Consider the following 15,190-nt stretch of genomic DNA (forward strand, 5'->3'; position numbering starts at 1 on the left):
CCGGTGCAACAAGGGGGGTAGGGAGAGGCTGAAAGACAAGAAAAAGAAGGCTGGACAAAAATGCATTGCTGAAGAGCATAAAGAAATATGAAAGAAAGGCTTTTAGTCCAACAGATAACATCTCAAGAGATGACAATAAACCGAACAAAAATGTCCTCTGAGCAATTTCCTAAAAACCTGAAAAAGTCATTCTTAGTGAACTTCTTCTACAATGAACTACAGAGAGAAAAATAAAGCTAGAACAGCCAAAATAAAAAACTCAAATCATAATTACAATTATGATACATTTTCACATTGATTAACACTGGTTACCAGAGCTATTTAATTTTCACCTCATGCCCTTAAATCTGGGGTTTAAAAAGCCACTGCTAATGAGGCAGTTATGAAAAATATTAAAAAAAAAGAGACTTGTTGGGTAAAATTTGAAGAACTGTTAATGCATCTTAACCAATGAAGGAGTCTTCCTGACTGATTTAAAATGCCAAAAGTAATAAATGAAAAAAGGGGTTGTGATACAGTGGAGGGGTGGAGTAGTGAGAGTGCAGACGGGGTGAACAGAGACATCAAGAGGAGGGGTTGGGTTTATGAGTGGGTGTGGGGGTGGTAGAGCTACAAATAGTTGCACTCAGTGGCTGGCATTTCTTCACTTAGTTTTCTTCCCAGTTGCCCAGTAGGACAGTTGGGTCTCAGCACCTCAAGCGGTTTCATCAAATCCACAACTCAACCAACAACTCAACCAGCCATGAGCAAGTCCTACACCTCCTCAGCCCAGAGTGCTTCCTCGTACCGTCGCACCTTTGGCTCTGGTGTTGGGTCAGCACCACTGTCATCGATGTTCTCCTCCTCTCTAGGAGGAGCCCACAGCTCCGCTTCCAGCCGTATGTCTAGCAGAGTCTACGAAGTCAAGAGCACCGGCATTCCCTCTTATTCTAGCTTCAAGTTGTCTTCTGGGGCCGGGCTCGGCTCCTCCACGGCCATGCGCACCTATGCCGGGGAGAAGCTCGACTTCAACCTTGCAGATGCCATGAACCAAGACTTCCTCAACACAAGGACCAATGAGAAGGCCGAGCTTCAGCACCTCAATGACCGCTTTGCTAGCTACATTGAGAAGGTGCGTTTCCTGGAGCAGCAGAATGCCGCGCTGACAGTGGAGATCGAGAAGCTCAGGGGCCGTGAGGGGCCTGGGCGTGTGGCTGAGCTGTATGAGGAGGAAATGAGGGAGCTGAGGAGGCAGATAGAGGCCCTCACCAACCAGCGTGCCAGAGTGGAGGTGGAGAGAGACAACCTGGCCGATGACCTGCAGAAACTTAAGCTCAGGTAAGCTTGGATTTATGGGACTGGGCCTATATGTAGATAAACATCTTCATGAACAACTGATGAGTAAAGAAAAATATATATATAAAAAACTGACTCATGTAATATGTGAGCTACTGGAAACACATGCACTCACATGTAGGAGTACACAGGAATCCCATGTTAAGTCTAAAGCCAAACACAAATGGAATAGTTTGAATTAACTGAAACATGGGGGATTTGAGCCTTTTTGCTTAAAGAAAAGCTCATTCTGTTACATTTATAAAAAAAAAAAAAATCATCATGTGATACAATAAATATGTGTGACCTCACCCCCCCCCCCCCCCCCCCCCCCCCTCCTCTGGAAGGTGCTGTCTCACATGCTGGCAACAGACCATACCTCTATCAGATGGAACAGAAGGAGAAAATCGGAAGACGGGAAAGCAGAAGGGGGGGAGGAGACTTTAAAACGTTTTATCCAGTGTGTTAAAAATAAAACAAACAAGTGGCATCAAGTACAACTCATTGATTTCTAAAGAGTGTCTCTCCTCTTTTGGGAAAAATGAAAACAACAAAGTAACAAAGGAGAGATTTGAGAATAGGAATGCTTCAGTAATTGCTACGGTCCAATGGCTTATTACAAAGGTGTTTTATAATTTATTCACGAGAGACACAGCAGAAGAAAATTGAGAGTGAGAGAGAGATCTGCAGGTTCATAGGAATAGAGTTGAGACTCACGGGCAGACAGATTAAGTTTCAGCTCGACAGAAAGCAGTCAGACATGAGAGAAGAAGACAGATAAAAATAAGTGTATACACACGCCCTGTTTGTTTGGTGAGTTTAAAGAAGAATAAATCTAAAAAAGTGAAAAAATTTCAAAAGCCAGTCCACCAAATACACATTTCTTCTATGTGCACTGCATATGTGACAGAACGTGAGCATGAGAGAGAGAGAGAAAAAAAAGCACGGGGAGCTGCAGTGTGGGTGTATCGCTGAATAATCTATTTGGAGCGACTAAATCAGCTCTGTGAAATTCTGTCACTGTGAGATGCTGCATGCAGCATCACTTAAATAAAATGTATATCAAAAGACAGGCTCAAACACACACAGCACTCTGACTCTTCACTCTCTGTGTATCACGCCTCCTTAAATGGTTGCCTTAAGCGTTCAGTGAAACTTGTTAAAGCACCAGCTGCTCCTTCTGATATCACATGGAAAGAGCCTGCAAACAGTTGCAATGCATGCACGCTGACATTCTCATTGAACATTCTCACTGAACGTTTCCATGGACGATGACATGATTCAAAACCGCAAAAAATTGCCAATAGCATCTGCTGTGTGTATTTGTGTCGGTAGTGATTATGTATGAGGTGCATGACGGCATTTTTTTCTGCATTTTCCAGTTGTTCAAAGTGCACGGCGAAATGCTAATTCTGGAAACTGCACCAGGACGGGCCTGTGTTGCTCTCACACTGTTACCCTTCTGATTCTGACAGTGTGACAGCTGCAACAGAGCTTTAGGACTCAAAGAGCAAGTGCAGAAGTGTGCGTGTGTGTGGACATGGATACAAATAAAAGCTTGAACTTTGATGTTTCATTGTCTATGCCGGTTCTATTCTTATGAATTTACTGAGAAAGGCTGGAGGACTGAGAGGTGGTAACTAGTTTATCTGTCTAGTAAGTGATCCCTGGGGGGAAAAGCTGTTCACTCAAACAGTTTGTCTTCACTTTTGTTTCAACTTTCCGCTTTCTTTTTCGCTCTTTTCCTTTTTTGTATGTTACTGTCATTCTGGCAGACTGCAAGAAGAGATTCACCAGAAGGAAGAAGCTGAGAACAACCTGTCTGCTTTCAGAGCTGTAAGTCTTCTATTTCCTTAAATCACTCCTCTAAAGCTCAGTCATTTTCTCTTCAGTCCAAAACAGAGAAACTTTGCACCAGTCTCCTTTGGCTGAGCAGTCATTTTTCTCCTTTAATTTTCTTCTTATTTTAACATTTTTTTAAATGTGTTGGTTATTGTTTTTTTTTAATTTTTTGCCATTCTCTCCTCTTATCTAGGATGTGGACAGTGCCACTCTCGCTAGGCTGGACCTGGAGAGACGTATTGAGAGTCTGCAAGAAGAGATTGCCTTCCTCAAGAAGATTCATGAAGAGGTTTGCTGATTTACCAGTTTTGGTTGGCTGGCTTCACACAATTAGGCGGTGGGAGGGTTGCGTCTGGAATGGCATCTGGCATAAAATCCGATCCATTCGCTGTAGCAACCACTTGGGAAATAAGAGAGCAGTAAAAACCACCCATCCTCTCTATATCTATTATGTGTGTCACTAGGATGGTGTATAGTGTATCATATAACACCTGTGTGTGTTACTATACTGTGCTGTGATATTAGATCTGAGTCTCCACAGGCATGCAGCTCTTCATGAGATCAAAGATATCATACTTAAACCCACCTAAAGAGAACTACTGATGTTAAAGCACAGATATCGTTCCCATCTACATAGATTCATGTCTGTAGGAAAATTTAACAATCATTTAAATGGTCTGTATTTATATAGCGCTTTAATAGTCCTAAGGACACCAAAGCGCTTTACATATCCAGTCATCCACACACTGGTGATGGCAAACTACATTGTAGCCACAGCCACCCTGGGGCGCACTGACAGAGGCGAGGCTGCCGGACACTGGCGCCACCGGGCCCTCTGACCACCACCAGTAGGCAACGGGTGAAGTGTCTTGCCCAAGGACACAACGACTGAAACTGTCCAAGCCGGGGCTCGAACCGGCAACCTTCCGATTACAAGGCGAACTCCCAACTCTTGAGCCACAATCGCCCCTAATTTAATTATTACAGGGCAACAGAAAGATCTAACCTTTTTCACTTACAGCTATCAAATGATATTCTGAGCCACACACCCAGACACATGTCTGCACAGCTGAAGTCCCTTCTTCTCATTTTGTCTTCTTTGCCTGAACTTTGACCTGCCAGAAATGCCAAAGTGCTGATTGGTCAAGAGACTATGTCAGCTGTTGTGTGACAGAGAAAAAGAGGGTGTGCCTGTGAACAGATGCAAAGCTATTTATAACTTTCAGTTAGATCAGACAACAACTGAGTGTAATGCAGGCTGGCTAATTAAAAAAAAAAAGCCTGTTGCTAACAGAATGGATCAGTTGACAGTTGGGTGAATTTGTAATTTGACATATTAGATTTCTATATGTAAATATTCTGATCTGACATGTTATCGCATGTTGAATTATTTTTAACTTGTCAACTGAAGTAGCAGGAATCGTTTTGATGTCCTGGTAGCTACTCACATGTTTGCTTATTCATCATTTTGACACGTGCGGATTTTGACTTTTTCTGGACTCCTTGCAGGAAATCCGTGAGCTGCAGAGCCAGATTCAGGACACTCAGGTGCAGATCCAGATGGATATGTCTAAGCCCGACCTCACTGCTGCTCTGAGGGACATCCGCATGCAGTACGAAGCCATTGCTGCCAAAAACATTGCAGAGGCTGAAGAATGGTACAAGTCTAAGGTAGAATGGAGGCATGCACACATAAAATGCACATAGTAGTTCTTAGCTGTTGCACTGTTAATCCTCCTGTCCTCTGTCTTCAGGTGTCTGATCTGAACCAGGCCGTGAACAAGAACAACGATGCACTGCGTCAGGCCAAGCAGGAGACCATGGAATTCAGACACCAGATCCAGTCCTACACTTGCGAGATTGACTCACTGAAGGGCACTGTGAGTATTTGTAGCACCTTTTCTCACTTTATTTTTTGGCTTCTTATTTTACATTTCTTCTTTCTGATTGATATCATCTTTACATTTGCTTGATAACCATATTTTCAGCCATAAACAGCCATAAACTTCTGTTTCTGTTAGGCGCGTTTACTCTCTTTCAAGCTTCTTATCCCTTCTTTTCAAGGACTTCATGTCTCTGTTTCTTTGCAGAATGAGTCTCTGCTGCGCCAGATGAGAGACATGGAGGATCGCACGGCCCGCGAGGCTACTGGTTACCAAGATACCATTGCACGGCTCGAGGAAGATATTGCTAAGATGAAAGTAATACGCTTAGATATGTCATGCTGATCTTTTACATTTTACACTGGGTAATAGAAGTAGCAGGATTTTGTGTTTGGTGAGAACTATATTTTAAGCACTTCTTACACACTGATTTCAAGGATGATATGGCCCGCCACCTGAGGGAGTACCAGGACCTCCTCAATGTGAAGATGGCCCTCGATATTGAAATTGCCACCTACCGCAAGCTGCTGGAAGGAGAGGAGAGCAGGTGTGTTTCTGTTCTAAAACTACCTTAATTTTTTGTGATTTTGCATTTATGTCGTACTCATTACCAATTTGTTATGCTCCTCTTTCTGTAGAATCACTACCACCATACCTGTCCAGTCTGCTTATTCTTCCATTGGATTCAGAGGTATGAGAAGTTGCACCCTTTATTCCTGTCACACATAAATACCGTTAAAATCTATTGGGCATGAGTTAATAAGGGGGGATAAAAGGTCTAATTATAGGCTGTGACTATATATGGCAGCTGCTATTTTAAGGGTATTACATATAGTGTCTTTGCAGTGACACATTCTGACCACTGTGTGGGGATATATGACTAAAACCTTCATGGCTCTGTGGCTCGGGGAGGCAAGAATTAACCGTCATTAATAATCATATGACTTACCCTCTTCATTTAATAGGTTAACAGTAAGAAGGTGCAATTAGTCTCTGTTAGTACCTCCCATCTGAGCACTTTGTGACAGCTTAAAGTTAACACAAGGATGTTGTGTGGCTTTTCCATTAATGCTACAGCCATGTGAAATTGTTCAAAGCTCATTAAACTTCTAAGTGCAATGCTTAACTAATATCAGTGACTAAATTATCTCAGTGTAGCTGCAGAAAGAATTAAAGCAGTTTATGAAAGAGCTGCATGTGTGAATTTGTTCCTACAGAGACCAGTCCTGAGTCCCAGCATCAGCGCTCATCAGAGGTTCACTCCAAGAAGACTGTTCTCATCAAGACCATTGAGACCCGCGATGGAGAGGTTTGAGCTCACACGTACACGTGCACACAGGCATACACACAAATATACACTTTTAAAAAATGTCCATGTTGAGGCACCCTAACGAACTATAAAAGCGCTAGTAAATTATGACTTGTATTTTTTTCAACCAAACCATTCTGATTTACTATATTCTCATCCAGATTAAATATTCTATGAGCCAGAGTGCTAATGCCTCATGTGTAAGTCTGGTTTCAGTATCACACCTGCCTTTTGATTGTCTGCTCACATCAGCGGGTTGAAACAAGCTACCAGATTTAATAAGAATAATTTCCTTCTTGCATTTATATCGATCACAACCACTACATTTTCATAACTGTCTACACATACAAGTGTGGCAAGATAGTAGCAAAGCTGTTTTAGTTTCTACTCTCTTTGTTATCCCTGAAATCTTGTAGTTTGAATCAATCTGGGTACAGACACTTTCATGAAAGTTACAGCACCGGCTTCCCTGAGCAAGCACCTTCACTGTCAGCGCTCCAGTTGGTCCCAGCACAGTCCTTCACCTTAAGCATAACACCTGCACTGAATGTTAAGCTTAAGTAGAACTTTATTGTCAGACTAGCACGGCAGATGGGGTGTTTTCTCACACCGTTTATGCAGACACTGTGCATAGCGAAAATAGACTCTTTCCCTTTTGTATCAATTTACAGTGTCCCCTTTTTTTCCCTTCCACAGGTTGTCAGTGAGTCGACACAGCACCAGCAAGACATCATGTAAACAAGAAGAAACAACGTTACTGAAAAATAATAGCACCAATAATGAAATCTTTTCCTATTAGAATTACAATGATTAATAAGCTGTGCCTATTTTTAGATACAAAATGCTGACCATTTTATGTAACCAGTCATGGAAGTGAAATTTAACCACTGTACATCCATACATAAATTACTTTAAGCGTCACAGGAAAGACGCAGTGTAGAGGCACAATGCCTTTAGCTTTGTTTTAAATGAAGGGCATTCCAGGATGTTTTTCTTTATTTGTGTTACTTTTCACTGCAAACAAAAGTATCTTGCATCTATCCTTTCTGCAAAAATATTTTAGTGGTAAGAGTAATGTTTCAAATGAATACAGCTCGTACTGCCGAATTATCCCATCACCCACTGTAACAATCAATGGTAGATCAATTTGACTGAAGCACCGCAGTCAGATAAATTTCACTGTGTGTATTTCAGGATTTTCACATGTGTATGCACACTGATTGATTAAGACAGGCTATCTCTGTAATGGATTCAAGGAAAATGAGATGTTGGTTTTAGACTATTGAAAAGGGAACTCAGTTGTGTTTTGACCTTTGAGCTCTCCAGCATGTGCTGCGTGTCTGATGGTATGTGTATGAGTAACCATGGTATCCTCCTTCGCTCTGACAAAAACTCAAATAAAAGATTTCACTTGCTGGGCAGAAAGTTTATTCAAATTCTGTAACTCATATCTCTAGGCATTAGCAATCCTCAGACAGCATACGTGCATTTTCTTCCGTTCCTTTATGAACTTTCTCTTCCTACTGCATGCATCAACTGATGTGACCCATGTTAGCTTTCCAAAAGACACTAGCTCCCCCAGCCAAGCGTAACACTCTTCTGTCAACATTTAATTTTCTTCTATACACAAAACACGAGTTGTGGCTTTCTTGAATTTATCAGTAACCAGTCTGATCTTGGTGCAGGGAAAACGAAACAATGGCACATTAACGAGCGGTCCTTTGTCATTCTTGCTCTCCAGCAGAAAGCAGATTAGCAGAGCAACAAGAATTACAGTCTGTGCAGTTTGTTTCTAAAGCCATTGGACTGAAAATGTCATCAGAGATAAAAATTTGTTGTGGTGGAGGAGAGAAAAAGGAATCACAGAAACAATAAATGAGCCTGCAAGAAAGAGCAAGACGGGAAGAAAAGAAAAACAGAGGACAAATGTAATGAAAAGGTTATTCTGAGACAGAGACACAGGGAAGTTCTAGAAAGAGATAATTACGCTGAATAACATAAAGAAGCAAGTATGTGACTGCTACTCCAGTAATTAGTGGAGCCATGACGGTGTGCTTTCATCACTGAATCAACAGAAAGGGCAAACTGCTCCTGTGTTCTTTTCCCTCTAAATAAAGTTTCCTCACTTCTGTGAACTCTCCTCTACCAGCTTGTGAAACTACTTTGTTTTTTTATTTTTTTTTATTAGGAAGCAAAAAGCTTCAAGCATTGCTGCACTTCTTATTTCTTGATTAGTTTTGCAGTTGTATTTGTCGTTACATAACTGCTGCAGTTTGTAATGAAGCTACACTGCTAATGTAGCCTGAAACCTACACTGTCAGAGCACATAAGAATGCAACTGACTGGAAATCCAGATGCTTGTTTTTTTCCCCATCATTTATGTTAATGATTCTTAAGCAGCTCTTTATCACAGCCAACACCTGCAAAGTAAAAATGATATTTTGAAGCTGATATCTGGTGTTTAAGAATTTGTTTTTCTCTTTACTTTGCACAAATACAAGTCCTCTCTAAAAGACTTGAGCCATCCTGTTCATCTTTACATTTTGCTTCCAAGGAGCCAGACTTTCTTGCAATTTCTTTCAAAGACCTTAAAAATGTCTTTTTGAAGGTCTTGCAAAGTTTTGGCTTTTTGCACTCATTTTCAGGGCAGTTCCTGTACATGACCGTTATCAGAGGAATGCAGCTTTTTTGTTTTCTTTGTATGTTTGTTAAGCCACATAACATTGACCAATGAATTATGCAAATATTAAAAAAGGCATCTAACTGAAAGGATGAACCATTGTTGTGGCTACTTTGTTACTTGTAGACTGTTGCAAAAAACATAGTTTGTTCTTTTTCGGTTGAATATATGAAACAAAAAACTGAACATAGAAAGAAAATCCAGCAAAGACCTGACAAGTGGATCAGGACCTTCAGTTGATCCATCTACTGTTAACCGATGCCTCATCAGAAATGGTCTCAGTGTGAAGGGTGGCTGTCAAGAAGCTATTCTTTAGAAAGAGGAAAAGGGAACGAAGGGTGAGGTGTTCCAAATTACACAAAAACCAAATACAGCCAAGGCCAAAGCAGAAATCTGGGGGAATAATCCTGAAGACTATTTCAAGAAATGCCAAAAAAGCTTGACTAAGAGAGGTCAGGCTGAGCTGAAGAATAAAAGTAATCAAATATTGACTTTCAAGCTCATTAGAATTGCACAAACTCTGTTTATGGATATTTCACTCATTTTCCTAGTAACATATAATAGTGAGTGGTGGGTTAGTGGGTGGCTCAAGACTTTTGCACATCACTGCATCATCAATAAATATGAAAAAGATATATTTAACAGAATCATCACCTACTGACATCTGTGTACAAGCACCAGTTCTGAAACAGGTAAATATCTGTTGATTTATTCTAGGGACTTTGCAGTCTAATTCTAAACTAAACTTATGTAACGCATGTATTTGTGGGAGTGTCAGAGAGAGAGATTGAACTAAAAAGTATTTGATATTTGTGCTCCAACACTTGTGCACACACAAATGACAATGTAAAGAAAACAAGACCATTGATTTATAGAATCACAATGTTTATCATATGTTAGGTCCATAGAAATCCATGCTTAATAACATAATAATAATAATAATAATAATAATAATAATAATAATAATCAGGTGATTTTTACATATTTAAATTGGATGATACGAAAAGGACGAATCAGAGTCCAGGCTCATTTTCTTTGCTAAATTTGAACATGAAACACCTGAATGAGAAGTGTATCCACCGCTCAGCCAAATCAAAGCAAACTGGACATACAGCAGAATCACAATATAACAGGTCTACTCCAGAAAGTAATAGCCTGCATAAATTACATACATGACTGTGGTGCAAACATGAAAATGGAGCCAAACATTTGTACACTTAAAAATTATTTACAAGTCAATATCTACAATCAAAGGTTTTCTCAACAGAAATGTTATATAATAGGCAATCAAAGAAAATATTAGAAATAAGAAAAACAACAACATAAAAGAAAAGTTCAGTGAAAGAATTATTCATTTTCGTCCCCAAATTACAAGCAAGAGGAGGGGCAATGTTTAGTTTAGAATTACACTACAATAAAAACACAAAAGCAGATCAAAGCAGGAGTGAAGTATAGGCAGAAAACCAAAAATAACACTTGTACTGCCACAACCGTGAAACAACATTTAATAACAGTAAACAGCAGGTCAGAAGCTGATGTAACAGGCATAATGCATGTGAAAAAGAGGAAAATGCTTCAAATGCCTTTCAAAGCCCTTTACAGACAGAAGAGAACTGGAGATAGAAAGAGAGTTTTTATTTTTACCTACATCAGCCCAGGACCAGAAAACTAAAGTGTAAATGTCAGAGCTGTGACATGACAACAGCACAATCGAAACATATACACAATGATCAACATGCAGTAATGGGCTTTTGATAAAAATCCCTGGTCCTCGGGCCTAAAAGTACTGTAAATTTTGCTGAATCCAGGCACTAACTTAAATACCTCAAGTTTTATTTTATAATTTATGTGCAGTGAGATTGTTTTGTTTTCCTAAACCTCAGAAATAAGAATCTATAATAAAACAATAGTTTAAAAAAACAATATTGAGGCAGAATTTTAATAATTTTTTTCCGTTTCATACTACCGAGTCTTCCATTTGGGGCTTTTTATAGTAATATTCAACCTAAGTAGGAACTGCAACATTGCTAGCAATAGTGTTCATGAACTACAATGCTTTGTTTCCAGAGAGCTTTAATTAAAAAAAAGCAAAAAAAACCCCAAAACAAAACAACTTTCTCCTTCTGTACTTAAACATCTCGCATTCAGAGTCCTTCTCCTGTCTCAGTGTTTAGTATAACAATATTAATGTAAGGAACTCATTTCAATTTCAAAGTGAGTAACACACAAATGCATGTATACATGAACCATATGCACACATACATAGAAAGGCCAAAAAAAAAAAAGGTCCAGAAGTAAACATCAGAGGGCGCCACTTGCAGGTGCATTTATCTTCACATTCTCTTATCTTAAAAAAAAAGATGCTGCCTCTTTTTTTTAATCACTTAACATTTCACTCAAACATTTTCATACCATTTTTCACCAACTGGTAAAGAAGAGAGAATTTAATGTATGCACAACATGCTGCGCATACATTCCAACGAATCCCCCCTCTCCTTGGCCAGTATTTGGTATGTTCCATCAATTGCCACAGGGCTCATGTGTCCACTCACACACACACAAAAATACACTATTTTTAACATTTTTACTGTCGCCTATTATTCTCAGACTTCATTACATCAATCAAATTCCAGAATGATTAATATCAGGCAGCAGTTATTTGTCTTTAACAGAAGCTTTGTAGAAAAGAGCAAAAAGGGACACAACAGCACTGTTAATAAATAAAATCACATCGCTTACAGAAATGTTTAATGGAGAGAGGAAAAAAGAGCAGACAGATGAGTATCCTGTTCAGGTCTGTAGTTGGAATGGCTGGCAATAGAATAGAGGATACAAGGAAAGTGATGAGATGTAAAAACAGTCTCCTTGAAAATCACAACAGCGCAGGGAATGACACTTAATTGACAACAGAAATACCACAAACATTAGCTTTGGAGTAAACCGTTTAATCCAATTCACACCTAAACTTGTCTCTTTCTGCATGTTGAAGCAGTACAGGCCTTGTGCTGCCACATTTGAATTTACAAGCTGTCAGTGAAGATAAAATGCAGACTTCATGAATGACCTTTTAAATGAGAAGAGCTCCCTTTGAGTTTCAGTGTTTGCTGTGATTTTTTTTATGTTGCTTTTCAGTCATTTTTCACAGCAGATGCTTCCTTAAGTCAAAATGTTTAATCCTTTAATTACCTTTGGAGTAAAGTGTTCTTTTACTTTAACTTGATGAAAGCCAAGTGATGCAATTTTTTTCTAACATGATGTGGGGCTCCTGTGGAGTGATTTTTCTTCCCCGCGCACTCTCACTAGAAATTACTTTGTATGGCTTGAACCAACCAGTATAAATCTTCATATCAAATGTTCAACAGAGACAGTTTAATTAACTATGCATAAGAGAGTTTCACTTGTTTCCAGTGTTTTCCATGTAAGTACAATTACAGAGAAGCCAAATATAACATACGATGACTCATAATTCTCACACTTTCGACAAAGAAAATCACTGTTTTTAGACATTAAAAGGAAAAAACAGACCAAATAAATACTTCAATGGGTCTGACAGGAGAAAAGAGTGTGGGTCACACCACCTCTGGAGCACTTTGAGCTCCTGTTGGCTTAATAGGCAGTTGATTGGGTTGGCACGGTTAGGTTAGGTTAGGTTAGGTTTCCTATCCTTATCAGTGAGTCTTGAAGTAGCCTGTGATGGTGCACATGTGTTTGTGTGGATCTGTGCAATTAACTGCCTCAGATGCGAACTGGGGGTCCACTGGGTGCTGTAAGGGGCACCTGAGAGCCGCAGTCATAGTCAAGTTCAGCCATCCGAGACCGGCTCATCATTCTACTGTGGGAGTACGCCCGTCTGTCTGTCTGTCTGTCCCTGAAACTCCTGATATAACTCTGTGAACAGACAGGAAATAAAGGGCTGCAGTGGGTATATGGCATATGTAAATGCAGCAAGACACAAAAGCTTACACTCATGTACAATTATTCTTCAATGAAAAGTCTGACATGTGACACTTTTATCCCTGTTCAGTTTTCTTCTGAAGTCCCATTGAAGAGGATCATTACCCCTTATCTTAACATTAAATATGAACCTGAAGCCTGCAGACACTTAGTTTAGCCAGACATTATAGGGAGAGGACACTTAGTGAATCTTAAACAGAAATGTGTGGGAGAGTTCTGAAATACTAAAGCTGGCAGTTGGGAAGAACATATAAGCCAGTCGTGTTGAGTGGCACATGTTTAGCTGAGTTTCACAACAGCATGATTGGTGTAGTTGCGTATCTACTTTTCATTGTCCCAGTTTATTATTATTGTAGCAAAAAATGTAGTTAAGTATACGTATATATATTTTTTAATTGGCTTTCTTTGTTACTTTGGCATGATCACCGAAGGAATTGTGTGCATGCTTAACAGAAGTACAGCTAAATAAATTCCTGGAGATATCAGCAAAAATGGCTGTCAAACTGTATGACTTGCCCTCTGGCAGGAGTTTAGCACAGAGAGAATAAAGAGGTAGCCTGTTCTAAATGCAAAAGAATGATGAATATGCATTCATGAAACCAGTGAACACAAAGTTTTACATTTGATTTTGCTGTTCAGTTCATTTGTACATAAATAAAACAGTTTCTGCTTTTCCTACACTTATTTGTCCTGAACTTGTCACTTAACTGTGCAGAGTGGATTCTACTCAAATTAAAACTGTGATTTGAATGTAGAATTTTATCTAAAATCTATTTTCAGAGAGCCCGAAGAACACAAACATTTTAATGACCTGGACTGCGGATGTTCAGATTTTCATCTAATTTCCTTGTTAAGAATAAATACAGTATTATAGCTTACCGGAGACAGCACATCTCCATCAAAGCGCCTTTTGGAGTTGGCTTTGCGGTGGTAGCCAGGCTCAGTCTGAGGAGGAGGAGGAGGGACTTTAGGAGGCTGAGAGCTCTGAGTTTGGTGATGAGGGTGAGATGCTGCTGGGTGGTGGTACTGCTGGTGGTTGTGATGGGAATGAGTCTTCTGCTTGTGCCCTGTTTTCTGGCTCTGTCTCTTTTTCTTCTTTTTGTTTTCCTTCTCCTTTTTCAGCCTCTCTTCTCTCTGTCGAATCCGCATGAGCTGGACCTTTCGCTGCTGTCGACTTAAAACCACTAGAGTCAAAGAAAAAAAGTTTTGATAATTAGTGGTAAGGAGAAGAAAATTAGAATGATAGATACTGAAGAGGGAGTGACTTCAGGATAAAGAGAAAACAGCAAAGCTTTTATAGAGAAACTAACTTTAGGTTACTCGTGTAACCCCAGTTCTCAGAGTTGCATGAGTGAGACATCTTGCTATGGGATGCAGCACCTCTTCTCACTTCAGCCAGCAAGAAGGATTATTTGGTGAAACATCTCACTTACGCTACTGTGAGAACAGAGGTTACATAAATAACCCAAAGTTTTCATTTCTAACATTGATTTTGATGTCTCACTTTGGGATATAGAGACCTTTTGTACTGCCAGACAAGCTTATCTCAAGCAAGCACCAGCAATCAGCAAGTAGCCCCCTTATAGAAGTGAAGACCTACAGCTTGGTACTGTTTGGGCTACACTTTCCAGTGTGTAGAACCAGACAAAAGTAAAGTGTACGCACAGATGTCTTGGAATGACACCCCCTTAATCAGGGCCTAGCTAGCCTATCTTTCAGGTCTTTGAATATTGACTGCATAGTGGCGCAAGCTACTTAAGGGTGGGTGGTTCTGCCTGACACGGTCGCTGCCATTACCAGCCAATCAAGACTGACTTAATGAGATAAATCCTTTTGAGGAATATGAGGGAGGCCCATCCCACAGTGAGACATTGAAACAATTGCTAAGAAAGAGAAGTGATTAAGTCAAGTGAACAGACATATTCAAAATTACCAAGGTAAGGAATACAAGCAAGGCCTTTAATCAGGCAAGAGCTTGTACAAATATTTTAAATAGCTTTAAATGCAGATGATAAACTTTTCTCAAGGTTTATTTTGAACGGAGGCTATAAAATTAAAAAAAAAAAAAAAAGTAAAAATACTGATGCCAATTTGCTCATTTCCTTTATTCTGTTCAGTCTGCTGGCAGACAAATCATTTTCCTCTCTGCATGTACTTATACTGAGCTGTTCAGTCTCCTGACATATTGTGAGTGGGTGAGTGTGTTAT

The 15,190-nt window shown here is 39.8% G+C and overlaps 2 protein-coding genes across 2 annotated transcripts in view; one reads left to right on the plus strand and one right to left on the minus strand.

The window, feature by feature from the left end:
* The first annotated feature begins 672 nt into the window (after positions 1–672).
* Positions 673–9,060, plus strand: desma (desmin a). Its single transcript, XM_063496648.1, has 10 exons — positions 673–1,317; positions 3,090–3,150; positions 3,350–3,445; positions 4,666–4,827; positions 4,911–5,036; positions 5,247–5,357; positions 5,477–5,586; positions 5,678–5,730; positions 6,257–6,348; positions 7,045–9,060. Exons 1-10 carry the CDS (start codon positions 743–745, stop codon positions 7,084–7,086), a joined length of 1,428 nt encoding a protein of 475 aa, XP_063352718.1. The 5' UTR covers positions 673–742; the 3' UTR covers positions 7,087–9,060.
* Positions 9,061–9,910: 850 nt separating this feature from the next.
* tmem198a (transmembrane protein 198a) overlaps positions 9,911–15,190 on the minus strand; it is a 38,109-nt gene continuing 32,829 nt past the window's right edge. The window contains exons 6-7 of the mRNA XM_063496649.1: positions 13,862–14,166; positions 9,911–12,916 (exon numbers count right to left, since the gene is read on the minus strand). Coding sequence (XP_063352719.1) covers positions 12,764–12,916; positions 13,862–14,166 — 458 coding nt within the window. The 3' untranslated portion in view covers positions 9,911–12,763. The remainder of the gene's footprint in view (positions 12,917–13,861; positions 14,167–15,190) is intronic.

This window comes from Pelmatolapia mariae, linkage group LG16_19, assembly GCF_036321145.2.
Source record: "Pelmatolapia mariae isolate MD_Pm_ZW linkage group LG16_19, Pm_UMD_F_2, whole genome shotgun sequence".
Taxonomy (NCBI): domain Eukaryota; kingdom Metazoa; phylum Chordata; class Actinopteri; order Cichliformes; family Cichlidae; genus Pelmatolapia; species Pelmatolapia mariae.

What these genes read in the sequence shown, in the direction of transcription:
- desma (XM_063496648.1), top strand. Translation starts at nt 743, where the DNA reads ATGAGCAAGTCCTACACCTCCTCAGCCCAGAGTGCTTCCTCGTACCGT. An exon ending in TCAAGAAGATTCATGAAGAG is followed by an intron (nt 3,446 to 4,665) that starts GTTTGCTGATTT and finishes GACTCCTTGCAG; the next exon opens with GAAATCCGTGAGCTGCAGAG. An exon ending in AAGATATTGCTAAGATGAAA is followed by an intron (nt 5,358 to 5,476) that starts GTAATACGCTTA and finishes ACTGATTTCAAG; the next exon opens with GATGATATGGCCCGCCACCT.